This window comes from Hemitrygon akajei, chromosome 3 (genome assembly GCF_048418815.1).
Source record: "Hemitrygon akajei chromosome 3, sHemAka1.3, whole genome shotgun sequence".
Taxonomy (NCBI): domain Eukaryota; kingdom Metazoa; phylum Chordata; class Chondrichthyes; order Myliobatiformes; family Dasyatidae; genus Hemitrygon; species Hemitrygon akajei.
This window is the reverse complement of record NC_133126.1, coordinates 101,063,708-101,090,826: the sequence shown is the minus strand read 5'-3', so window position 1 is coordinate 101,090,826 and position 27,119 is coordinate 101,063,708. Positions and strand designations below refer to the sequence as shown.

The following is a 27,119-nucleotide window of genomic DNA, read 5'->3' as shown; positions in this document are numbered from 1 at the left end:
GACCAGTTGAAATAGGGGTGCGATCAGAATTCCCGAGAACTGACGTAGACATCCTTCTGGGTAACGATTTAGTTGGTGGTGACGTTTGGTCAGCCATGGAGCTGACGAGCCAGCCTGTAAGTGTTGAGGACCCGCCCCTAGATTCCAAGATCTATCCCGTATGCGCGACTCGCAGCTCGCGACTCGCATCCCGTATGCGCGACTCGCAGCATGTCGAGAAAGGCAGCTGAGAAAGAGGCCAGTATCGATTTGGCCGAGACGTTTTTACCGACCCTGTACCAAGAGGGGTTAGAGGGTGGTAAAACGGAGAATAGGAAAGTGAAAGAGAGTAAGGGAGAGGAGGTAGACCTGCCCTTAGCCAGGAGGAGATTTATAGAGGCACGGAGTAAAAATGAGAAACAGATAAGGCTGTTAGAAGGTCCAGGGTTGGACATGGATGATCTGTCTGGTTTGGAAGAACTGTTTGAAGAAGTTGAAAATTTTAAATGTGTTCCCGATAATGAAATGAGGGCAGTCCTAGATGAAAAGGATGCCATTACCTTGAAAAAGTCTGCTAGATTAGCAGATGAGGTTGTTTCAGCCCGCAGAGCCCAGATGGGAGTTGCCCAGAGAGTAACTGGGAGGATCAGGGGAACTTAGAATTTGAAAAGGGTACGGGTATTGAAAGCCTGGAAGAGGCAGATGTCCCGTTTGAGTGTGTTCAAGATGTGGATGCACGTGGTACTGAACCTAGTAATGGAACTCAGAAAAAGTCTGAGGTATTTGATTCAGTTGAAAAGGAATGCAGTCTTTGTGGGTCAGATGGACTTGGTTCAGTGAAGAAAGGGTTAACTTTGGTACTAGTGGGAAGTGAGAATTCCCAGTTGTTTGTGTTCCAAGGTGTGTTAAAAGTTAGTGAGGAGATAAAAGGTGGTGAGGTGAATATTATTATTGACGGGAAAGGGAAAAGTGTAGTTCCTAAATTGAATGAAGAAAATTTAAAGTCTGGATTGATGTCAGAAGCAGTAACCAGGCTGAAGGAACAATGGCTTGTTAACACGGTGCCTGCGAATCAATTACAGGTTGATTTGGAATGTAAAGGTGCCCCACACGCTATTGTTATTCAAGAGTGTGCTGTGAAGAGGCAGAATTGGAAATGCTGTTTGGACAAAGAGGGATCGCTTGCAGAGTTTAAACTGAAAACTAATAGCATGAAGGGTCCTGAAGATAAAACTAACGACTTGCTTAAAAATAAAGAATTGTGTGGAGATTCAGCAAATGGGCTACGTTTGGAAAACATTGTTGATAAAATAACTCCTATGAAAGGAGCATGCAAAAGCCTATTCCACACTGGTGCACAAGCTAGCCACGTGGGAGTTAACTGGAAAAGGGGCGAGGGTTGATGGGATGCCACTTTAAATAACAGGATCCGGTTTTAAGGGATTTCAACAAAGCATGTAACTAATAAAGACAACCCCCATGGAAGATTGACTGTTAAGTTTGAAAGTAAAATAAGGATTAGTGTTTGCATGAACTTTTGTAGTATACACGTAAGCTAAGATCACAACTCTTTAGTTTTGTTTTGCTGAAGAAAAAGATTAAAAAAGGGTGGTTATTAAATTGGAGTCTGATGCTACAAGAATTTATTAAGGTACACGATATTAAGATATTAAAGGAAGTGGCAATGTAATTGCTAACTGTTTAGATGCTGAATTGAATGTACAACTGTATTACTCTGTAGTGAAAAAAAAACTCTTTTGTATTGTGTTAGATTCTGAAATCCTGTAAGACTCTGTATTAATTAATTTTTACCGGTGGTAAAAATCTTAGAAGGAAGGGGGTGTTACGAATCTGCCGCAACTCTGAGGGGCCGAAGGGTGCAAAGTCGCCCCCTCCTTTTTGAGAATCGCAAGATCGCTATTAATTTGGGTCTGAGACCCAGGAAATGAGAGAGACACATCCAGAATACACAAGGTTTGGAATGTGTCCTGACCTCAGCAAAACGGAACCACTGATAACAGCCATTGTCTCTTGGAGACGGAATTGTGTATTGAGTATTGTACTATTCATTGAAACCCCTCAGGGGACAACCAGAGTGGGCTGGTTGAGGGATTGTCCAAGATTATCCACCCGAGATCTTTGCTGAAACGAAGAAATATCGAGAAATTATGAGTGAAATGTCTATATTAGATTTAAATCCCTCCCTTCGCTTTCCAGCAAAGCTGATAATTTTTCCTGAAAAATCTCAATCATTGAGAATCTACTCTCCTCAGGAGGGATGGGAGTATATTAAAAACCTTAAGGTTAAGCCTACTGAATAAAATATTAAAGTTATTCCGATTACTCAATAGGCAATTTTGAAGTATCTGCTGTATGAGTTGTTTATGGAGCTTTTGAGTTAAGTACATGTTATACCTTTTCATTCTCTGGTATGGGACATGGTCGATTTAATTTTTTTAAATCTTATTAATAATTAGTACATATATAACTGTCTTGTAGGGAACCTTTATAAATATTGTACTTTAGAGGTCCGTGTAGGACCTGCTGAGTATTAATCTTTTTATTTCTTTTATTTGTTTCAATATTTATAGTTTTAGGTCTGTTTTATATATATATATATATATATATACACACACACACACACTCATTTACTTTTCTCTTTTGAGAGAAAGAATATTGTTTGTAACATTATTTGCCCGGATTTATTCCTTCTTTTGAATATATGTTTAAGCTACTTTAGCTGATTCTAAGATGGCCGTTGTTGATTATGTTTTTATTAATGTTAGACATAACATTATAGTAGTTGAATTCTGTTTGTGCCTTTTATTATGGCTATTTTCCGTGGGATTTTTGCTTTTTTTTATTATACAGAGCTGCAAGATGGAGAACAGGGTCAAAGGTTATTAGTTAGCAAGGGACCAGCCTATTGGTTCCTTTATTTCTATCTATTGGGTGGGGGGAGGGGGGAGGGGTCTATTAGAGTAGGTTCTTTTCTTGATTGGGCAGTTCTTTTGATGGATTTCTCTTTCGTAAATGCGTCACTCCTCCGGTTGTACCCGCGCCTTTTGGTTTAATCTGTACTTGCATAACATTTCTTTTATATAATATTAAACTCAATTTTAAACATGGATGTTAATAAAATCAATACAATATCTTGGAATTGGAACGGTGTCAATCATCCCATTAAGCGTAAAAAGATTTTTAAGGAATTAAAAACACTTAATGCTGATATTATTTTTGCGCAAGAAAATCATATACGAAAACAGGATGAGGACAGGTTTTTCTACTTCTGGAAAGGGCCTTTATTTCACTCGCTGTCAGATAGTAAAACAAGAGGCGTTTCTATATTTCTTAGTCCCAAAATCCCTTTTGTACACCTTAATACTACTACTGATTCGATTGGAAGATATTTAATTGTTACTGGTTTATTATGCGAGCAAAAGGTGGCTCTGGTGTGTATATACGCACCTAATGTAGATAATTCTTATTTTTTTAAGAAACTTTTTTCAGAGTTACTGAATCTCAATGAATATAAGCTGATCATAGGTGGTGACTTTGTTGTTTAAATCCGGCGATTGACAGGTCATCAACCAATCTGTCGCTTCCGAATAAAGCGGTAGCTTGTATTAACTCTTCTTTATTAGAATATGGCCTTGTCGATATTTGGAGATATAAAGACCCCAATGATAAAGATTTCTCTTTTCTCTCACACGTCCATCACAAGTATTCTCGAATTGATTACTTTTTTTTAGAAACATGTCCGTTAATCTTCGTTGTTGAATGTGCGTATGACATCATTGTGCTTTCAGATCACGCGCGTTTAAAGTTAACCCTTAAGCTTTCGGATAGATTTTTGAAAATCTCACAGTGGAGATTGAACCCCGTATTGTTACAGGATCCAGCTTTTGTTAATTTTATTAAGGAGCAAATTTCTGTATTTTTTGAATTTAATACAACTGAAGGAATGTCAAATCTGGTTATATAGGACACCTTGAAATCTTTTCTTAGGGGACAGATAATCTCATATTCAGCAGCCTTGAGAAAGAAAACTAAAGCAGAACTGTCAGTGCTTATTAATAAAATTAAACAGATAAAGCGTATTCAGTTAAACCTACTGAAGACCTATATAAAGAAAGGGTCAAACTTCAATCACAGTATGATTTACTTCTGACCTTTCCCATTGAACAGCAAATTTTTAAATCTAAAAGTTTATTTTATATACATGGGGAAAAATCTGCTAAACTTTTAGCGGGTCAGTTAAAGGCTGGGATGGTCAGAAGACAGATTTTTAAAATTTGCCGACCAGATAGAACAGGAACTTTAGATCCTTATGAAATTAATAAGATATTTATGGACATTTATTCTAATCTTTATAAATCTGAATTCTCTGATAGTACTATGACTATGAATAAATTTTTGCAAAGGTTAAACATACCCCAAATTTCGATTCAAGATGCCGATATGTTAGATGCACCTATTAAACTAGAGGAGATAGCCAAGGCTATATCCTCTATGCAATTAGGTAAAGCTCCGGGACCTGATGGCTATACGGTAGAATTTTACAAGACCTTTCATGAAATGCTTATACCACATCTTCATCAAACATTTACCGACTCTACATCCTCTGGGAACCTTCCTAAAACTTTTTATGAAGCATTAATTTCATTGATTCCAAAAAAAGGAAAAGACCCACTGGAATGTGTATCCTATAGACCTATTTCTTTACTGAATGTAGATTTTAAAATTCTCTCTAAGATTCTAGCAAATTGGCTTGAGACTATCTTGTCTAATGTTATCTCAAATGATCAAACAGGATTTATTAAAAATAGGTACTCACATTTTAATATTCAAAGATTATTAAATATAATTTATTCCCCCTCAGCCAAAGAATCGGAATGTATTGTATCTTTGGATGCAGAGAAAGCCTTTGATAGGGTGGAGTGGCCTTATCTATTTCAGGTTTTGAAGAGGTTCAATTTTGGTCCAGGATTTATTTCCTGGATTAAATTGATTTATCATGCCCCGGTAGCTGCGGCTTTAACTAATAATCAAAAGTCTCCTTACTTTAGATTATATAAGGGTACCCGTCAGGGTTGTCCCCTTAGTCCTTTATTATTTAATTTGGCTTTAGAACCACTTGCTATTGCTCTTAGGGATTCTAATTCTGTGCAGGGTATTAGGAGAGGGGATAAATTATATAAGGGTTCGTTATACGCGGATGATTTATTAGTTTACATTTCAAATCCTAGGAAATCTATTCCTTTTATGTTATCTATATTTATGGAATTTGGTACTTTTTCTGGATATAAACTTAATTTACGTAAAAGTGAATTATTCCCTATTAATAATTATTCTGATTATTATGATCAAATACCTTTTAATATTGCCAAAAACCATTTTACTTACCTTGGTATCAAAATTACTAAAAATTTTAAAGACCTATATAGGTATAATTTCTCCCCTTTAGTTGAATATACGCAGCAGGCGCTTTCTAAATGGTCACCTATGTTGATGTCATTGATAGGTCGAATAAATGCTATAAAAATGGTTATTCTACTGAAATTTTTATATATATTTCAAGCAGTTCCCTCTTTTGTTCCAAAAACATTTTTTGATAAAATAGATTCTTTGATTTTATCTTATGTTTGGAATAATAAAAGCTCTAGAGTGAATAAACTTTTATTGCAAAAATCAAAAAAAGATGGAGGACTGGCTTTACCAAACTTTAGATTTTATTATTGGGCAATTAATATTCGTTATATTACTTTTTGGATTTATGATATAGACGACCAAGATCGCCCTTCATGGTTACAGTTAGAGGAAAATTCAGTAATGGGGTTTTCGTTAGCTTCTTTATTAGGAGCTCCTCTTCCGTTTTCACTCTCCAGAACAGGTAGACAAGCTCTTAATCCTATTGTTAAACATACTTTAAAAATTTGGTTTCAATTTCGTAGATTTTTTGAATTAAGTGATTTTTTACTTTCTAGTAATATTTACTCTAATTTCTTTTTTAAACCATCAACTTTAGATAAGGCTTTTTTAACATGGAAAATTAAGGGAATAAGAACTTTTTTAGATTTGTTTTTACAAGACTGTTTAATGCCTTTTTCACAGTGAATGGATAAATATGATATCTCTAATACACATTTTTTCAGGTATTTACAGGTTAGGAATTTTTTACGTGATTTTTTACTGCTCTTCAAATTTGGCTTATGTTATTTTTCAGTTTAAACCTTTTCAAAAACGATTAATAGCTATCATTTATAAACAGTTAATGAATGCTCGCATGTCGCCTAATGATAGGGTTCAACGTACCTGGGAAGTAGAACTTCAACATTCACTTTTAGATAATCAATGGAGTAAAATTTATTATTTAGTCAATAATTCATCTATCTGCGCATGCCATATCTTAATCCAGTTTAAGATAGTACATAGGGCCCATATGTCCAAAGATAAATTGGCTCATATTTTTCTGAATACAAGCCCTATTTGCGACAGATGTAACGCAGAAATGGCTACTCTAACTCATATGTTTTGGTCATGTGTAAGTTTAAATAATTTTTGGAGGGATGTGTTTGGAATATTATCTAAAGTTTTGATATGGATGTTCAACCTAATCCACTTACAGCAATTTTTGGGATTATTCCAGAGGAAGCAAGCAAAGTGTCTGCTTCCGCCCAACATGTGATAGCTTTTTCAACTTTACTGGCTAGGAGAGTTATTTTGCTACACTGGAAAGAATCTAATCCGCCTACTGTTTTCTATTGGCTCTCCTCCATTATGTCATGTCTAAGCTTGGATAAAATTAGAAGCAGGACATTTGATACATCCTTTAATTTTGAACAAGTCTGGTGACCCTTTATTCAATATTTTCACAAGATTTAATTTATTTTTATTTATTTATTTTTCTTTATTCTCTTTGGGGAAAATCCTTATCCATGAAGGTTCGGAGATGACTGGAAGGATGTGTTCTTTTTTTCTCTCTCTTTTTTTTCCTAATTTTATCCTCAATTGGACTGCCCAATCTTTCTTTTTCTTTCCTTTTTTTCTCTTTTTTTTGTTTTTTGTTTCAGTTTAATTAGTGGGTTTTTTTTCCTTATCAATAAAATTTCCAATCTTTTTTTTATGATTGTTACGAGGAGTTGTAGTTTTTTTTGACCATTGTATATATAACGGCATAATATTTTACTTATTTGATTTTGATATTATATACTTTTTGTTTTTACTATTGCTGTTTATGTCTTTTATATCATCTACTTGTTAAACTCCTCTTCCGATTTGTATATTCTTTATTTGGAAATCAATAAAAAAGATTGAAAATGACAAAGTTACCCTCAGCCTTCAGCACTCCATTAAGAACACACCCAGGCTATCTAATCTCTCCCAACTAAAGCCCAACATTCCAGGCAACATTCTGGTGAAACACTTCATTGATTCTTGCCTTACCACATCTTTTCTATAGCGTGGTCATCAGAACTGCACATAATATTCTAAATGCAGTCAACTAATATCTTGTACAACTGCAACATGATGCCCCGACTCCTATCCTCGATACCTCTGCCGACAAAGACAAGCAAGCTCAGGGACCTATGAACTTGCAAACACCAGCCTAAGAAGACATATTAGGTATCCAGCATCCTACTTTATAAAGTAATGGAAAACAAGGAAGCAAATGTACTCAGCTACCTCCTCCTGACACCCACCTGTATAAATGCAAGATGAGCGTAAACACTTTGCGGTAACAATCCAGGAACGATGCCACATGATCCATCATGCTCAGAAACTCCACCACCCAGGGTACAGTTAGAATAGTACGTCCATTTTTAATTGACCTTCTCAGTAAGTCGTATATATTTAGAACAGGCACACTCTGGGCAGGTAATAACAAGAAAAACTCAATATAGCAAATATTGTGACTTACAGCTTAATAAACACAGAATCTCAGTTAGGCTTTTCTTAAAGAATAACTATTCTAGATAAGCTCTCAGAGGAATCAAGGGGGTTGTGGTGGAAGGTAGTTTGCAACTTGTCTTAGATAATAAAGCAAAGCTGCTACAAACAACAAGCTGAATTTACACAGTAAAAAAAAATGAACAAAGGCATAATATGAGAAATTTGGATGCAGACAGAGAAGTGATAAGAGAAACTAAAACCCTGAAGATGATTTTCAAAAGAGCCTTACAGGAGAAATACACTTGATGGGAATGGAATTCCAACAATGACCAGATGGATACAATACCAAAGTCAGTTTGTGAGTCCAGAGATAGCTACAGAAGGATTATGGATAGCAGTAGGTGATGTGAACCCTTGAACTCACCCCACCATTCAATAAGATAATGGTTGATCTAATTGTCAGCAATTTTCTTTCCAATCTCAATATCCCATAATTTTCTAAATGCCCAAACATCTCTCTGCTTTGGTTGTAATTTGCAACTGACCCAAAGCTCTGTCTTAAATTGGTGGTACCTCATCCTGAGGTTGTGACATTTTCCCACTCCCAGTACTTTTGCTCTTCCTTTCCTTATTACAAATGATAAGTTTTCAATATTTGTTTGTGTATCACTTTTTACAACCATTTCCTACTTCTCATTCTTTATCAACTTTCAGCCATCAGCCATCCCTTGTTGGTTTCTAGAATTCTCCACCATTACTTTAGCTGGCCATGGATGGATCCAGTTCAATGGTTCCATGATGGTACGTATCAATGTTGCAAAATATTTCTTTAAATTAAGTAGTTTTTTAAAATGTTCCTGTGCATTATAAGAGGATGTTCAGAGATAAAATGCCATCTCCACTTGTACTTATTTATTAAAACAAGGCCCGTTTGTGAATAAGTAACAAGAGGTCTCTATCACAGTTACAAGTTTACTTTTCAAATATTGTCCATGAAGAACAAACCTGCCGCAGTGTTAGAAACGAGAAAACAAATATTAGGTGAAAATGATCGACACAGTGAGGAGAATGAAAAACGTGAATTAATATTTTAAGGAATGTGGTTTTATAAAATTAATTGTTCAGATAAGAAATAGCAACACAAACATCTAAAATGCTACACCAGCAAAAAAATCCATACCTTGTTCCTCAGAGAAATACTAGCCTCTTGCATTTCTCTCGTTGGTCGATCTCCGGTACGATAAGGAAGGAAGGTAAGAAAACCAAGAAACTTAGCCAGTAATCTTGCCGTCATCAAGACTGAGGCAAAATGTTCCTTCTCATCCTAAAGGTAACAGAAGTAAACAAGTAAATATTACAACAAAAATGACTTGTTAACAAGATATAAATGTAATAGTAATACAGAATATTAAAGCAACTTATTTAGAGAATATCTACAGATCCTAACCAAGTGGTCTGAAGAGGGATGAACATTACCAAGTTAGGACTTGGCACTGCCTCAATACTTTCTCAAACTGCTTTAGAAATATTTCAGTCAAAGTTACAACAGTCTATGTTGAACATTATAAATAACTTCTAAAATACCAGTTTCTATCCTCCCTTGTAAGTATCACTCTTAGAATATTGTTCTGTGTGTATTTTATGCCAGTTCGTTTTCTCAAGTGAAAATCTGGTTTAATTGTTTTTCCACACAATCAAATCTATTATTCCACCTTTCTCAAACGAGAAAATATGCAGATGCTGAAAATCCAAGCAACACACACAAAATGCTGGAGGAGCTCAACAGGACAGGCAGCATCTATGGAAAATAGTACAGTCAGCATTTCTGGCCGAGACCCTTTCACAGGACCATTCTGCCCACTCCCAAAAACTACCAAACACCAACAAACAAAATGAACTGAAATTTTAAATTCTGTTTTCATTTTTTCTCATATCAACACAGTAGATAGGCAACCTGCACCATATCTTGAAGTGCTATTTAATTAAACTCACTCTCTTTTAGACCCACTTCTCCAAAGTTCTGGATGTGGGGGTAGAAGGGTCGGTTGGCAAGTTTGCAGACGACACAACGGTTGGTGGTGTTGTGGATAGTGTTGAAGATTGTCAAAGATTGCAGAGAGACAGTGATAGGATGCAGAAGTGAGCTGAGAAGTGGCAGTGTTCAACCCGGAGAGGTGTGAGGTGGTACACTTTGGAAGGACAAACTCCAAGGCAGAGTACAAAAGTAAATGGCAGGATACTTGGGAGTGTGGAGGAGCAGAGGAATCTGGGGGTGGAGGAGCAGAGGGGTCTGGGGGTGGAGGAGCAGAGGGGTCTGGGGGTGGAGGAGCAGAGGGGTCTGGGGGTACATGTCCACAGATCCCTCAAAGTTGCCTCACAGGTAGATAGGGTAGTTAAGAAAGCTTATGGAACAATACAAGTGAATCTGCAGATGCTGGAAATAAATAAAAACACAAAATGCTGGCAGAACTCAGCAGGCCAGACAGCATCTATGAGAGGAGGTAGTGACGACGTTTCGGGTCGAAACCCTTCATCAGGAGTGAAGTAACATGGGACGGTCAAGGGGGGATAAGAAGTGGGGGGGGATGAGAAGTTGAGGGGGATAAGAAGTTGGGGGGATAAGAAGTTGGGGGGGATAAGAAGTTGGGGGGATAAGAAGTTGGGGGGGATAAGAAGTTGGGGGGGATAAGAAGTTGGGGGGGATAAGAAGTTGGGGGGGATAAGAAGTTGGGGGGGATAAGAAGTTGGGGGGGATAAGAAGTTGGGGGGGATAAGAAGTTGGGGGGGATAAGAAGTTGGGGGGGATAAGAAGTGGGGGGGGGATAAGAAGTGGGGGGGATAAGAAGTGGGGGGGATAAGAAGTGGGGGGGGATAAGAAGTGGGGGGGATAAGAAGTGGGGGAGGGATGAAGTAGAGAGCTGGGAAGTGATAGGCTGAAGGGAAATGGGCTGGGGGAAGGTGGAGAATTATGGGAAATAAAAGAGAAAGAAAGGTAGGGCTGGGGGGAGATTATAGTGAGGGGGGAAAAGAGAGAGAAAGAAAACCAGACTAAAATTATAGATAGGGATGGGGTAAGGGGGGGGGGGGCAGGGGTAACAACAGAGGTCTGTGAGTTGAATGTTCATGCCGGCAGGTAGGAGGCTACCTAGGCGGGAGATAAGATATTGCTCCATCGACCTGCATGTGGCCTCATCTTGACGGTAGAGGAGGCCATGGACAGACATATCAGAGTGGGAGTGGTCTGTGGAATTGAAGTGTGTGGCCACAGGGAGATCCCGCCACTGCTGGAGGACTGAGCGTCGGTGTTCGACGAAACAGTCTCCCAGTCTGTGGTGGGTCTCCCCAATGTATAAATGGCCACATCGGGAGCACCGGATACAGTATATCACCCCAGTTGACTCGCAGGTGAAGTGGCACCTCACCTGAAAGGACTGTCTGGGGCCTAGGATGGTGATGAGGGAAGAAGTGTGGGGGCAGGTATAGCACTTCTTCTGTTTGCAGGGATAAGTGCCTGGAGGGAGGTCAGTGGGGAGGGATGGGGGGATGAATGGACAAGGGCGTCGCGTAGGGAGCGATCCCTGCGGAAATCCCTCAGTATCCCACCACCAGCCACATCTTCCCCTCCCCCTACAGGGATCGCTCCCTATGCAACTCCATTGTCCATTCATCCCCTCCATCCCTCCCCACCGAACTCCCTCCAGGCATTTATCCCTGCAAACGGAAGAAGAGCTACACCTGCCCCCACACTTCTTCCCTCATGCATCCCAAGGTGCTGAAGAAATTGGCAGAGGTTATAGTAGACGCATTGGTAATCATTTATCAAAACTCTCTAGACTCTGGGCAGGTCCCAGCAAATTGGAAGACAGCAATTGTCACGCCACTTTTTAAAAAAAGATGTCAGCAAAAGATGGGTAACTATAGGCCAGTTAGCTTAACACCTGTAGTCAGGAAAATGCTTGAAGCTGTCATTAAGGAAGAAATAGCAAATCATTTAGAAAGGAGTGGTTCCATTAGACAGACGCAGCATGGATTCAGAAAGGACAGGTCCTGTTTGATCAACTTACTGGAATTCTTTGAGGACAAAATGAGTGCAGTGGATAGAGGGGAACAGGTGGCTGTCATATACTTGGACTTCCAGAAAGTGTTCGATAAGGTGACGCACAAGAGACTTATAAGTAAGATACGGATGCATAGAGTCGGAGGAAGTGTATTGGCATGGATAGTGGATTGGTTAACCAATAGAAGGCAGAGAGTTGGTATAAATGGGTGTTTCTCCGGTTGGCAGTCGGTGGTGAATGGGGTGCCGCAGGGGTCAGTGATTGGCCCACAGCCGTTTACCATTTACATTGATGATTTGGAATAGGGGACTGAGTGTAGCGTAGCAAAATATGCTGATGACACCAAACTGAGTGGAAAAGCAAACTGTACAGAGGATGTAGAGAGTCTGCAGAGGGATATAGATAGGTTAAGTGAGTGGGCCAAGGTCTGGCAGATGGAATACAATGTTGGTAAATGCGAGATCACCCACTTTGGAAGGAATAATAGAAGAGCAGATTATTATTTAAATGGTGAAAGATTGCAGCATGCTGTTGTGCAGAGGGACTTGGGAGTGCTTGTTCACGAATCACAAAAAGTTGGCTTGCAGGTACAGCAGGTTATTAAGAAGGCAGACGAACTGTTGGCCTTCATTGCTAGAGGGACTGATTTCAAGAGGAGGGAGGTCATGCTGCAACTATACAGGGTACAGGTGAGGCAGCACCTGGAGTACTGTGTGCAGTTCTACTTGAGGAAGGATATACTGGCTTTGGAGGCAGTGCAGGAGGTTCACCAGGTTGATTCCAGGGATGAAGGGGTTAACCTATGAGGAGAGATTGAGTAGCCTGGAACTATACTCTCTGGAATTCAGAAGAATGAGAGGGGATCTTATAGAAACATACAAAATTTTGAAAGGGATAGATAAGATAGAAGTAGGAAAGTTGTTTCCATTGGTAGATGAGACTAGAACTAGGGGACATTGCTTCAAGATTCAGGGGAGAAGATTTAGGATGGAGATGAGGAGAAACTGTTTTTCCCAGAGAGTGGTGAATCTGTGGAATTCTCCGCCCAGGGAAGCAGTTGAGGCTTCTTCACTAAATATATTTAAGATACAGTTAGATAGGTTTTTACATAGTAAGGGAATTAAGGGTTATGGGGAAAAGGCAGGTAGATGGAGCTTAGTTTACGGACAGGTCAGCCATGATATTATTGAATGAGGGGCAGGCTCGATGGGCCCGATGGCCTACTCCTGCTTCTATTTCTTACATTCTTATGTTCTTTTTTAGTTCATAGAGCACTATCTGAGCATTTTTTTTGTGTTAATAAGATGTAAAAGTTTATTACTGATTACAGTGTAGTTTTTGACCAGGTTTGGTAATTTAAGAAATGTTTAAATGATACTTATCTTGCATACTTCAAAACTTAGTTTTCTCACGTTACGAATAATTTTTGAATATTTTACATGCAAGTCCTATATTCCCAATTTCTCTTGGATGTGTAAATGAATCATAGGGTCAAGAAATTTTGAATCTTTATGGGTGGAGTTAAGAAACTGCAAGAATTTAAAAAATTATTATGGTAGTCATAATTGGCCCCCAAATAGTAGCCAAGATGTGGGGTTAAGATTGCAAAGACATCTGGAAAAGGCATATAAGGGTAATGTCACAATTGTAATAGGGGACTTCAATATGCAAGGGGATTGGGAAAATCAGGTTGGTGTTGGATTGCAAGAGAAGGAATTTGTTGAATGCCTAAAAGACGGCTTTTTAGAGCAGCTTGTGCTTGAGCCTAAACTTAGCCTAAAGGCTAACTTAGACTGGGTGTCGTGTAATAAACCAGATCTTATTAAGGAGCTTAATGCAAAGAAAACCCTTAGCAGGCAGTGATTTATAACATGATTGATTTTGAGAGAGTGAAGCATAAGTCTCATGCGTCAGTACTGCAAGTATTGAATAAAGGGAATTCCAAGGACATGAGAGTTGAGCTTGCCCAGGTGGATTGGAGGAGGATACTGGCAGGATGACGGCAGAGCAGAGGTGGCTGAAGTTTCTGGGAATATTTCACAAGGCACAGAATAGATATGTCCCACAGAAGTTCTCAAGTGGCAGGGGCAGGCAGCCATGGTTGACAAAGGAACTGCATAATAGCCAAAGAAAGTGCATATAAGGTAACAAAAGTGGGAAGTTGGATGATTGGGAAGCTCTTAAAATCCAACAAAAAGCACCTAAAAAAGCTTTAAGAAGGGAATGATATAGGACAGCAAACTAGCCAATAACATAATACCAATGAGTTTCAGTTATATAAAGAGTAAAAGTGAGGTGACAGTTGATACTCAACCACTGGAAAATGATGCTGGTGAGGTAGTAATGGGGGACAAAAAAAGGGCAGATGAACCTATGGGTACTTTGCATCTCTCATCACTGTGGAAGACACTAGCAGCGTACTAGAGGTCCATGAGTGTCAGGGAGCAGGAGCAAGTGCCATTGGAAAAAGAACTAGGCAAACTCAAAGGTCTTAAAGTGGATAAATCACCTGGACCAGATGGACTACATCTCAAAGTCCTGAGAGAGGTTGCTGAAGAGATAACAGAGGCATTGATCATGATCTTTCAAGAATCACTTGATTCTGGCATAGTCCCAGAGGACTGGAAGATTGCAAATATCACTACTATCTTTAAGAAGGGAGGAAGGCAAAAGAAATTAGAGGCCAGTTAGCCTAACCTCAGTGGTTGGAAAAGTGTTGGAGTCCATTACAGGTGGCCCCCGTTTTTTTAATGTTTGTTTTACGACAGCTCACTGTTACGAAAGACCTACATTGGTACTTGTTTTCGCTAACCAAAAAGGATTTCCGCTTGTATGAAAAAAGGACGCCCACTTTATATGTGTGTTTACCCTGAGAAAGACTACCATGGCCATGAAGCCTTGTGGGGGCAGTTGCGTGCGCATGAGTGTACGTGCGTACACATGTACATACGTAGGCGTGTATGTGCCGATTTTTTTTCTCCAAATCGATTTTAGTTCGCTGCCTTCCCAATTTTGATAAGTGAAACTACACCGTACATACAATATTTCTACTTTATATAGGCTGTATATTTATCATATCATTCCTGCTTTTACTATATGTTAGTGTTATTTTAGGTTTTATGTGTTATTTGGTATGATTTGGTAGGGTCTGGGAACGCTCAAAAAATTTTCCCATATAAATTAATGGTAATTGCTTCTTTGCTTTATGACATTTTGGCTTACAAATGGTTTCATAGGAATGCTCTACCTTCAGATAGCGGGGGAAACCTGTATTAAGGACAAGGTTTCGAGGTACTTAGAGACTAATGAGAAAATAAGTCAAAGTCAACATGGTTTCTGTAAAGGGTAATCTTGCTTGACAAATCTGTTAGAGTTTTCCAAAGGAGAGGCAGTAGATGGCACTTAATTGGATTTTCAAAAGGCAGTTGAGAAAATGCCACATAGGAGACTGCTTAACAAGATAAAATTCTATGGCATTACAGGAAATATACTGGCATAGATAAAGAAATGGCTGACAAGCAGGAGGCAGTGAGTGGGAATAATGGCAGCCTTTTCTGGTTGGTTGCCAGTGACTAGTGGTGCTCTCAGGGGTCAGTACTGGGACACCTACTTTCCACATTGTTTGTCAATGATTTGGATGATGGAAATGATGGCTTTGTGGCAAAGTTTGCGGATGATACAGATACGTGGAGGGGTAAGTAGAGCTGAGGAAGCAATGCAATGCAAATTGGAAGAATGGGCAAAAAACTGGCAGATGGAATACAGTGTTGGGAAATGTATGATAATGCATTCTGATCAAAGGAACAAAAGTGCAGACTATTGTCTAAATGGGGAGAAAATCCAAACAGCAGAGATACAGAGGGATTTATGAGTCCTTATGCAGGACTCCCAGAAGGTTAATTTACAGGTTGAGTCTGTGGTAAAGAAGGCAAATGCAATGATGGCACTTATTTCAAGGGGAATAGAATGTAAAAGCAAGGAGATAATGCTGAGAATTTAAAAGACAGTAGTCAGATCGCACTTGAAGTATTGTCAACAGTTTTGGACCCCATATCTCAGAAAGGATATGTTGTCATTGGAGAGGGTCCAGAGGTGATTCACGAGGATGATCCCAGGAAATAAAGGGGTTAACATGTGAGGAGTGTTTGGCAGCTTTGGGCCTGTACTCACTAGAATTTCAAAGAATGTGGACGGGATCTCACTGAAACCTACCAAATGTTGAAAGGACTAGGATAAGGTGGATGTAGAGAGGATGTTTCCAATGGTGGGGGTATCCAGAACTAGAAGGCATATCCTCAAAATTGAGGGGTGATCTTTAGTCAAGTCAAGTTGTTTTTTTATTGTCATTTCAACCATAACTGCTGGTACAGTAAACAGTGAAAACGAAACAACGTTCCTCCAGGACCATGGTGCTACATGAAACACAAAAATACATTAGACTTCAGACCTACACGGGACTAAATAAAGTGCACAGAAACAGTGCAAGACAGTACAATAGTTAATAAACAAGACAATAGGCACAGTAAAGGGCAAATAACAATATAATAATAAATGATGTGAATATAAACATAGTTTTAGCAGGAAATTGTAAAAGGAGTGTGTGTGTGTGTGTGTGTGTGTGTGTGTGTGTGTGTGTGTGTGTGTGTGTGTGTGTGTGTGTGTGTGTGTGTGTGTGTGTGTGTGTGTGTGTGTGTGTGTGTGTGTGTGTGTGTGTGTGTGTGTGTGTGTGTGTGTGTGTGTGTGTGTGTGTGTGTGTGTGTGTGTGTGTGTGTGTGTGTGTGTGTGTGTGTGTGTGTGTGCGCGCGTGTTTGTTTGTTTGTTTGTTTAGAACAGAGATAAGGAGGAATTTCTTTAGCCAGAGAATAGAGAATCTGTGGAATGTTCTGCCAGAGACTGTGGTAGAGGCCAAGTCCACAGGTATATTTAAAGTGGAAGTTGATCATTTCCTGATTGGTCAGGGCTTCATAGGAAATGGCATGAAGGTAGGTGTATGGGGTTGAGTGGGATCCAGGATCAGCCATGATAGAATGGTGGAACAGACTCCATGGGCTGAATGGCCCAATTCTGCTCCTATGTCTTATGGTCTTATTAAAAATTTGCAGCATTAAGTACTCATGGTACTTTTCTGTTCCCCTCAGTTTTATTCTTTTTCAATTGAATGTGTGAGTGCTGTTCAATAAAGTATCTGGAGCTTGGATGCTACATCCTGACTCCTGTGTTCAAATGAATGGAGTTTGGCTAAATACTGAATTGTGTATTTCCTACTTCACACACAAAGACAGCAGTACACTAGGCACAGAGCAATAGCTTATTTTGAACAGACATTTCCAATATTTTGTATTTAACATAGATTCAATGTCCAAATCTTATTTTTGCTAAATTTCAATTTATTCCTTATGGTAAAGGATTTATAATTTAATAGAGTGAAGAAAGTGTTTTCTTAGACAACAGCAAATTTTACCATTTGATTAATGGCCATTTTGCTTGAATGACAAAATAAAGTGCAGGTTTTAGCCAATCTGAAAACCCTCATTTTCAAAGTTTGGGTGAATTAATAGTTTGCAAAATGAAAACCCCCATCAAAATGCATCTTTAACCACACACCACCCATATTATTCAACAACAAGATAATTAACAGCAAAATTCTACTATATTATCTACAATTCTGATAACCTAGATTTTGCACTGAATTTTTTTCCACTTTAACATGAACTACAGTACTGCAGTACAGATTTTTTTTTTAACTGAATCACCCAGGCATCACAGTGGTGTAGACAAGTAGTGGAACTAACTCTCAATGCTCCAATAAGTCAGTTCAGACTTATCAAATACTCAAGTTTCCTTGATGGCAACATACAAGATTACTATTACCACACAAAAATTATTTCTGCTCCACAAAAATTACACCATTGATAAAGCTGATTTGGAAGCTGGTAAAATGAATAAACAATCCATGAGATAACCCCTAACCCTAACTTCTGCACCAGAGGTTACAGGCTTCTAACAGTCTTTGAAGCAACTTCATGACAACTAGTGGCCTAGTCTAGCACAACAACACAGATGAAGACTTAATTGACATATTTGGATTCAGTACTAAATACATGTTTTCTCAGAAGATGTAAGATTTGAATTCGTGCTCAGCTTTCAGAATAGATGCCTGAAGGAATGTGGAAAATGGTGCTTAATGGTCAGCATGGACTTAGTGGGTCTCTGTCCATGTCAAATGAACTTGTTATAGGAAGATTGATCAAATAAACACACCTCTACTTGACACAAACGAAGATGTGTTCTCTTGCTCCACAACATCTTCCCAAAAATACAGGAGTGAAGCATTTGGAGCTGCACACACATTAAATATGAGTACAAGTCAGCCATTTGGTCTTGAAGCATGTTCTACAAGTTCATGGCTGGCCTTAACTTTTGAGTACTGTCACCAATTCACCAGGTGTAGCAACTTAAAAAAAAGTGTTTATCTGTGAAATGCCTGATCCACTCCAGCAGCACTATGGAAACTGAACCCACAAATACAATATTTGCTCATCTATATAATCATGAACTACCAAACAACTTCCATACAATCAATTGTGCTAAACTTTAGACCCAAAAGTTATTATTAGGGTTCTGGGAAGAATTATTTAGTTGATGCAGTCTATATAATCAAACAATTAGATATTCAGGAAATTAGTTATACCAAAAAGAGAAAACAATCCATTGTCAGCAAAGGATTTTGAAGATCACAAACAACATAAAATAAACAACACATATTGTATCATAATTTACCTGTTCATCCATGTCTGCCTCACCTCCTGAGGACTTGTGCCTAAGGATGGTAATGCTATCCAGCTCCAAAATTTGCTGACACAAAGTGTCTGACAAGTGTTGGTTCAACTGATGACTGCATCAGAGAAAAAATGCCAAGTAAGTCCTTTCAAAGAATGAAGTGCTGACAAAGTTGTATACCAAGTGAGTATTGATTAGTATAAAAGGTTCTGGAAAGAACCACTTTCTACTTACAGAAGAATAATTATTTTATAAACACAAATCAATTTTATTATGTGGAATAGTAACTGGTTAACAATTTCGCAGGAAAAGCTGCAAGGGAGCACTGGAAGAACTAACTATTTAACAGCAATTTCAAAATTGAATCTGGGAGTTCTGGTTCACACTGTCAAGCTTCCTGGATTACAGTCACTCTACCTCCCTTTTGACCAGTAAAAATCATCTTCCACCATTTTCTAGAACCAAAAAGGAGAAACTGAAAAGAAACACTAGGAAAATAAACCAATGGGATGAAATGCTTAATAGCACTTGAACACAAATGTCCTGCTGCAAAAACTCCTCAGATTCTGTAAATGTTCCACTAAATTAGATACCAGAAATTTAACGGTCTTATTATTAATAAAAGTGATCATGAAACTACAGGCCTGACATTTGTCACCAGAAAATACTGGCTTCAATTTTTAAGGAAGTAGTGACTAGATATTTAGAAAATCACAACATAAGCAAGTAGTGGTAATACTTTTTATGAGAAGAATAGTTCAGAGTAGTGGTGAATGAAGGCACGCATGCCAATTCATGAGCCTGATGTTGTAGGATAATAACTGTTCCTGAACCAGGTGGTGTGAGAGCAAAGGCTTCTGTACCTTCTGCCTGACTGTACTAGTGAGGAGAGAGCTTGGCCTGGATGGTGGGAGTCTTTGATGATGGATACTGCTTTCTTGTGGCAGTGTTCCACTTAATGGTAGGGAGCATTTCCTCTGTGATGGATTGGGCTGCATTTACCATTTTCTGTAGCATTTTCCACTCGTGGGCATTATGTTTCCAAACCAGGCCAAGACGCATCCAGTTAGGATACTCCACATCAGGGGTGTCAAACTCATTTTAGGTCACAGGCCGGATTGAGCAAAATGCAGCTTCATGCGGGCCGGATCAGTCGGACGCGTGCGAACGCAGCTTTCGTTGCCTCCGTTTTTTCAGCCTGCTCTCATGTGTCTCAGTCTCTGCTATAACTACAAAGTGTTTCACTTTACAAATTCCGTTTCTTATGAAGAAGACTGCCGAATAAACACTAAAAACCCTGAAAACCTGGTACCTGAATAAACTCAGCATTAGCCATATCATACGCCATAGGCGCTTCGATTACTGGGGCCAGCTTTAATAGTAATTAGATATTATCTCACGGGCCAAAGATAATTCCACCGCGGGCCGGATTTGGCCCGTGGGACTTGAGTTTGACATATATGCTCCACATCTTTAGAAGCATGAACATTTTTTGTGACATGTCAATTCTACACAAACTTCTAAAAAAGTAGAGCTATTGTCAAGTCTTGTTTGTGATGATACTTATGTAGAGGATGCCTGGAATTCCCAGCCAAGAACAGTGGTGGAGGCAGATATGTTAAGAGTTTAAGAAACTCAGATAGTCTATGAATGTACACAGAATGGAGGGATATGGACCACATACAGGCAGAAGGAATTAGGTGCATTAGTTTAATTAGTTCAGCACAACATTTCAACCAAATGGCTTGTTCCCATACTGTACTATTCTATTTTCTAAATTTTATAGAACCATAGAACATTACAGCACAGAAACAGGCCTTTTGGCCCTTCTTGGCTGTGCCGAACCATTTTTCTGCCTAGTTTCACTTACCTGCAGCTGGGCCATATCCCTCCAAACCCCTCTCATCCATATACCTGTCCACATTTTTCTTAAATATCAAAAGTGAGCCCGCATTCACCACTTCATCTGGCAGCTCATTCCACACTCACACCACTCTCTGCGTGAAGAAGCCCCCCCCCCCCCCAATGTTCCCTTTAAGCTTTTCCCTTCACCCTTAACCCATGACCTCTGGTTTTTTTCTCCCCTAGCCTGTGGAAAAAGCCTGCTTGCATTCACTCTTATTTAAACCCATCATAATTTTATACACCTCTATCAAATCACCCCTCATTCTCCTACGCTCCAGGGAATAAAGTCCTAACCTATTCAACCTTTCTCTGTAACTCAGTTTCTCAAGTCCCGGTAACATCCTTGTAAACCTTCTCTGCACTCTTTCAACCTTATTAATATCCTTCCTGTAATTAGGTGACCAAAACTGCACACAATACTCCAAATTCGGCCTCACCAATTTCTTATACAACCTCACCATTACATTCCAACTCTTATACTCAATACTTTGATTTATAAAGGCCAATGTCCCAAAAGCTCTCTTTACGACCCTATCCACCTGTGACGGTACTTTTAGGGAATTATGTATCTGTACTCCCAGATCTCTCTGTTCTACTGCACTCCTCAGTGTCCTACCATTTACCTTGTAGGTTCTACCTTGGTTTGATCTTCCGAAGTGCAATACCTCACACTTGTCCGCATTAAACTCCATCTGCCATTTTTCAGCCCATTCCTCCAACTAGTCCAAATCCCTCTGCAAGCTTTGAAAACCTTCCTCACTGTCCATTACACCTCCAATTTGCCATATTATCATCCAGATCATTGATATAGATGACAAATAACAATGGACCCAGTACTGATCACTGTGGCACACCACTAGTCACAGGCCTCCACTTAGAGTAGCAATCCTCCACTACCACTCTCTGGCTTCTTCCATTGAGCCAATGTCTAATCCAATTTACTACCTCTCCATGTATACCCAGCAATTGAATCTTCTTAACTAACCTCCCATGCGGGACCTTGCCAAAGGCCTTACTGAAGTCCATGTATACAACATCCACTGCCTTCCCTTCATCCACTTTCCTGGTAACTTACTCGAAAAACTCCAATAGATTGGTTAAACATGACCTACCACACACAAAGCCATGCTGACTTTTTCTAATATGTCCCTGTCCATCCAAATACTTGTGGATCCTATCTCTTAATATTCCTTCCAATAATTTACCTACTACCGATGTCAAACTTACTGACTTATAATTTCCCGGCTTACTTTTTGAGCCTTTTTTAAACAACAGAACTACATGAGCTATCCTTTTATGTTCTATATGTTGTTTGAATGCAAGAAACTGTTAGCAGGCTGGAAATACTCGCTAATCAGAGAACAACTAATACAGGTGCATGAACTCAAGATGATAAGCTAGAGAGGGAGAGCTTGAATTAAAGTGCTCTATCAAGTCCACACTGAATCTAAGCTAATTAAATGACTTCATAGAAATTAATATTCTATTAAATGATTATACATTATTTCATGAAGACTATTAAGTAAATTAAAACAAAACCAACCTCCCTGCACATAAAAGAAAATCTCTGAAGAATACTTGGCAACCAGAGAAAGCTGGAGGAGGACACGGCCCCCCAATATTCTGTGGTGCAACAAAGCGCTCCTGTAGCCTTTTCAGTTTGGTAAGGTTGTCTGTTCCAAATATGTCCAGCACATCTTGATCAGGATGTTCATTGCCTAAAAGTGTTCCAACTGTACATTTACACATCTATAGGAAATAAAAGAAGGATAATTGTCATTGATGTTTAGAAATATAATTCAAATACTGCTCAATAATCCCAAAGTTGATTTTCCAGAACTATGGGGTCACAACTAGCTATCTTTAAATTAATTGCTATGTCTTTACCTTAAGTATCAACAAACACCTACTTTTGTGCATTGACAACACAAAGCCAAGTTTCCATTTCAGTAATCACCTCCAATGTAACAGTCACCAAAAAATCCAATACAGAATATATTCTATTTTCCAGAAAATTTTTAATTTGAACTTGTCACCACATGGAGCATTTAAAGTAAATACCTTTGTTCCACGTATGGAGAAACTAGATAAACATACATTAGGGAAAAATAAACAGAACACGATGAACACGAAGACCAAGAGACCCAAGTCCATAGTTCCTTCAAAGCGACTGACTGAACACATAGACTATAAAACATAGGAGCAAAATTGGGCCATTTGGCTCATCAAAGCATGCTCTGCAAACTAAGTGGTGAAGAAAGCATGACATGCTTGCCTTCGTAGGCTGGGGCTCGAATAAGAGTTGGGATACCTCGCTGTACCTTGACAAAATACTGGTTAGGCTCCACTTTGTGAGTACTGTGTGAAGTTTTGTTCATCATATTATAAGAAGGATGTAGCAGCACAGTGGAGATTGCAGAGGAGATTCACAAGGTTGTTACAAGGAAATCTGCAGATGCTGGAAATTCAAGCAACACACACAAAATGCTGATGGAACACAGCAGGTCAGGCAGCATCTATAGGGAGAAGTGCTATTGACGTTTCGGGCCGAGACCCTTCGTCAGGACTAACTGAAAGGAAAGATAGTAAGAGATTTGAAAGTGGGGGAAGGGAAAATGCGAAATGATAGAAGACCGGAGGGGGTGGGGTGAAGCTGAGAGCTGGAAAGGTGATTGGCAAAAGGGATACAGAGCTAGAGAAGGGAAAGGATCATGGAACGGGAGGCCTAGGGAGAAAGAAAGGGGGAGGGGAGCACCAGAGGGAGATGGAGAACAGGCAGAGTGATGGGCAGAAAGAGAGAAAAAAAAAAGGAGGGGGGGAAACACTAAATATATCAGGGATGGGGTAAGAAGGGGTGGAGGGGCATTAACGGAAGTTAGAGAAGTCAATGTTCATGCCATCAGGTTGGAGGCTACCCAGCCAGTATATAAGGTGTTGTTCCTCCAACCTGAATGTGGCTTCATCTTGACAGTAGAGGAGGCCATGGATAGACATATCAGAATGGAAATGGAACATGGAATTAAAATGTGTGGCCACTGGGAGATCCTGCTTTCTCTGGCGGACAGAGCGTAGGTGTTCAGCGAAACAGTCTACCAGTCTGCGTCAGGTCTCACCAATATATAAAAGGCCACACAGGAAGCACCGGTTGTTTCTTGGATTAGAGGATTTTAGTTATGGGGACAGAATATATAGACAAGGCATGTTTTCCCTAAGGAACCTGAGGCATAGAGAGGGTAGATATTCAAAACCTTCCTCTCATAGTAGGGGAATCAAAAACAAGAGGGCCTTGTTTAAAGTAAGAGGAACAAGTTCTAATGCTGATCTGAGCAGCAAGTTTATTTTTACACAGCAAGTAGCTGATATCTGGAATTATGTACATTTAGATAAAATTACAATGCCTTGGAGGTATTTAGACAATAAAATAGGCAAAACATAGAAGTAAATGAACCTAATGCAGCCAAGTATAGGCAAATAAGTCAGTGTGGATGTGGTGGGGAAAAGGATGTATTTCTGTGCTGTACTAACAAACTTAAAATGAATTTACATGGGCTAAAAAACTCTCTCCAGAGTCAGAAAATTCAATGTATTCAATATACCATCTGACACATTAGCAGTTCAAGAAGTTATATTACAATATACTACTGTAGCTTCTAAAGAAACAGGTGAACAACTGGGAAAGTAATAACTGAACTCTATACAGATTACATTTAAAATTCTTCTTCAGAATTCTGTCAAGATAACTTACTGCTTTTGCTATAAGTCAAGAGAATCAAGAAACCCAAAAGAAACTGAGAAATCAAATAAAACTTCAAAATGAAAAAAACTGAGCAATCAAAAAAAACTAAGAATTTCAAAAAAACTAGGAAACAAGCTACCAGATTCCCATTCTTATCAGGATGGACTTGAAATATATGGAAACTAAACAATATACTTACTCTTATCAGTTGTTTCTGAAATAATCGTGCGAAGTGACTGTGGTTACACGCTATGCTTAGATTGATCATCATGTTCCTGGAATAAATCAAAATGCCAAAAAATTCCAATGATCAGGGTATAAAGCTATCAAGTTATCAGCAATTAGCCAGCTAATTGATTCAACACCACTTTGCCTAAATTTCTCATTTCATTCAGTATAACCCATTACACTTCATTTGGCCTTAAAGTATTTCTTGGGAGGCAACTTCTGCAGGTGTAGTGAAGGTCATCACCTTGTTAATAAATAGTTCTGGAAATAAGGAAAATTTTCTTACTAGAAGATAGGGGGTTGCCGTCAGGATGTACTCTGCAATAAGATAATGCCCAACTGTTTCAACTTGCCCACAACAACAGGAACAGAGGGGACAGCCTGCAGTAAGAGGAGAGCTAATTTAAAACTGAGCTTCCCTACAAGTGGCAAATCAATCAGATTCCTGATTTCACAGCAAAATCTTTATCAAACTCCCAACCTATTCTATTCTCCCCAAGGGAGATACAAATGAAACTTATATTGTGGAACTAGGGATCACAGTAGCCATTTGGCCCATGCACCTTCTGCATTCCTGAATATCACAGCAATATTTGAGATTTACCACAAGTCCAGGCAGAAAATGAGGAAAATCTCTACAGGACACAGCTATCTGATTTTAAATGAACCATTTATTCAATATCCTTTAAAATATTAATGTTAGATCTGCCAGCTTCAAATCACACACTAACCTCTCAGTTTGTGGAATCCTGAACCAATACAAGTAAGTTCGAGAAACAGCAGCTGATTTTTCATCTGGAGACATTGCAGCCTACAGGACACAACATTGAATTCTCCAACTTTGGAAAAAAATCACTCTTTCTTTCTGTTTGTAGCATGTCTGGTCATTTGTTTTTTGTCATTCCTCTCCCCCCTTTTCCCCAATAGGTCAGACTAAACATCAACCAAACTTCACAACATTAGCAACAAATTACACAGATATCACAACGCTATTACAGCACCAGCACTCTGGGTTCAATTCTGCCGCTGACTGTAAGGACTCTATGTTCACCCTATTACTGCTCTGGTTTCTTCAGGATCACAATTTACTCCCACATTCCACAGATGCATGTGTTACAAAGTTAATTGGTCACAAAGGTGTAACTGGGCAGCACAGGCTTGTTGGGCCTGTTACTGCGCTATATCTCCAAATAAAAATAATAAAAATAAATGAATTTAGCTACATTCTTTTGCATATCTTCTTCACATCCTTCCCTTTATTCCATGATCTATACTCCTCTTCTAACAGATTCCCTCCAAACAGAGGCAAGGTAAATAGGAAAGCTCATTCTTTATTTCTTATTTAAATCTTGAGAGAATAGCAGATAGGTCTACAGAGCCAGTGTTTTGTTCTGGGTGTCAGATGCGGGATTTCCAGGAGACTCCCAGCCTCCCCATTGGCCACATCTGCACCAGGTGCATTGAGATGCAGCTCCTTACAGACCAGGTTAGGGAACTGGAGCTACAGCTCGATGACCTTCAGCTTGTTAGGGAAAGTGAAGAGATGATAGACAGAAGCTACAGAGAGTTAGTTATCCCAAGGCTACAGGATACAGATAAATGGATGACTGGCAGGAGAGGGAAAGGAGAATGTCAGATAGTGGAGCACCTCTGTGGCCTCAACAGTAAGTACTCCATGGCAACACGAGTGAATCTGCAGATGCTGGAAATAAATAAAAACACAAAATGCTGGCAGAACTCAGCAGGCCAGACAGCATCTATGGGAGGAGGTAGTGACGACATTTCAGGCCGAAACCCTTCATCAGGAGCCCGAAACGTTGTCACTACCTCCTCCCATAGATGCTATCTGGCCTGCTGAGTTCTGCCAGCATTTTGTGTTTTTATTAATAAGTACTCCATATTGAGTTCTGTTGAGGGTGGGTGGGGGGGGCATACCTGGGAAAGCGGGAAACAACAGTGACTGGGCCTCTGGCACTGAGTTTAGCCCTGCAGCTCAGAAGGGTAGGGAACTGAAGAGGATGACAGCAGTAATAGGGAACTCTATAGTCCAAGGGACAGATAGGCAATTCCATGGACTTGAAAAGAAACACGGATGGTAGTTTGCTTCCCAGGTGCTAGGATCCACAATGTTTCTGGATGCGTCCACGGTATCCTGAAAAGGGAGTATGAGCAGCCAGTAGTACATATTGGTACCAATGACATAGGTAGAAAAAGGGAAGAAGTCCTGAAGACAAAACACAGGGACTTAGGAAGGAAGCTAAGAGGCAGGACCTTAAAGGTAGTAATCTCAGGATTGCTGCTTGTGTCACGCAACAGTGAAGATAGGAATAGAATGAGGTGGCAGATAAATGCATCAAGTCAAGTCAAGTCAAGTCACTTTTTATTGTCATTTCGACCATAACTGCTGGTACAGTACACAGTAAAAATGAGACGACGTTTTTCAGGACCTTGGTGTTACATGAAACAGTGCAAAAACTAGACTGAACTACACAAAAAAAAACTAGACTACAGACCTACCCAGGACAGCATAAAGTGCACAA

General features: G+C 39.4%; 1 protein-coding gene across 2 annotated transcripts in view; it reads right to left on the bottom strand.

The window, feature by feature from the left end:
- The window catches only part of cdan1 (codanin 1), a 217,538-nt gene that overhangs the window by 100,777 nt on the left and 89,642 nt on the right, over window positions 1-27,119 (bottom strand). For both annotated transcript variants that reach the window (XM_073040499.1, XM_073040500.1), the window contains exons 10-14: window positions 24,551-24,626; window positions 22,159-22,364; window positions 18,711-18,825; window positions 9,053-9,196; window positions 7,683-7,849 (exon numbers count right to left, since the gene is read on the bottom strand). In XM_073040499.1, coding sequence (XP_072896600.1) covers window positions 7,683-7,849; window positions 9,053-9,196; window positions 18,711-18,825; window positions 22,159-22,364; window positions 24,551-24,626 — 708 coding nt within the window. The remainder of the gene's footprint in view (window positions 1-7,682; window positions 7,850-9,052; window positions 9,197-18,710; window positions 18,826-22,158; window positions 22,365-24,550; window positions 24,627-27,119) is intronic.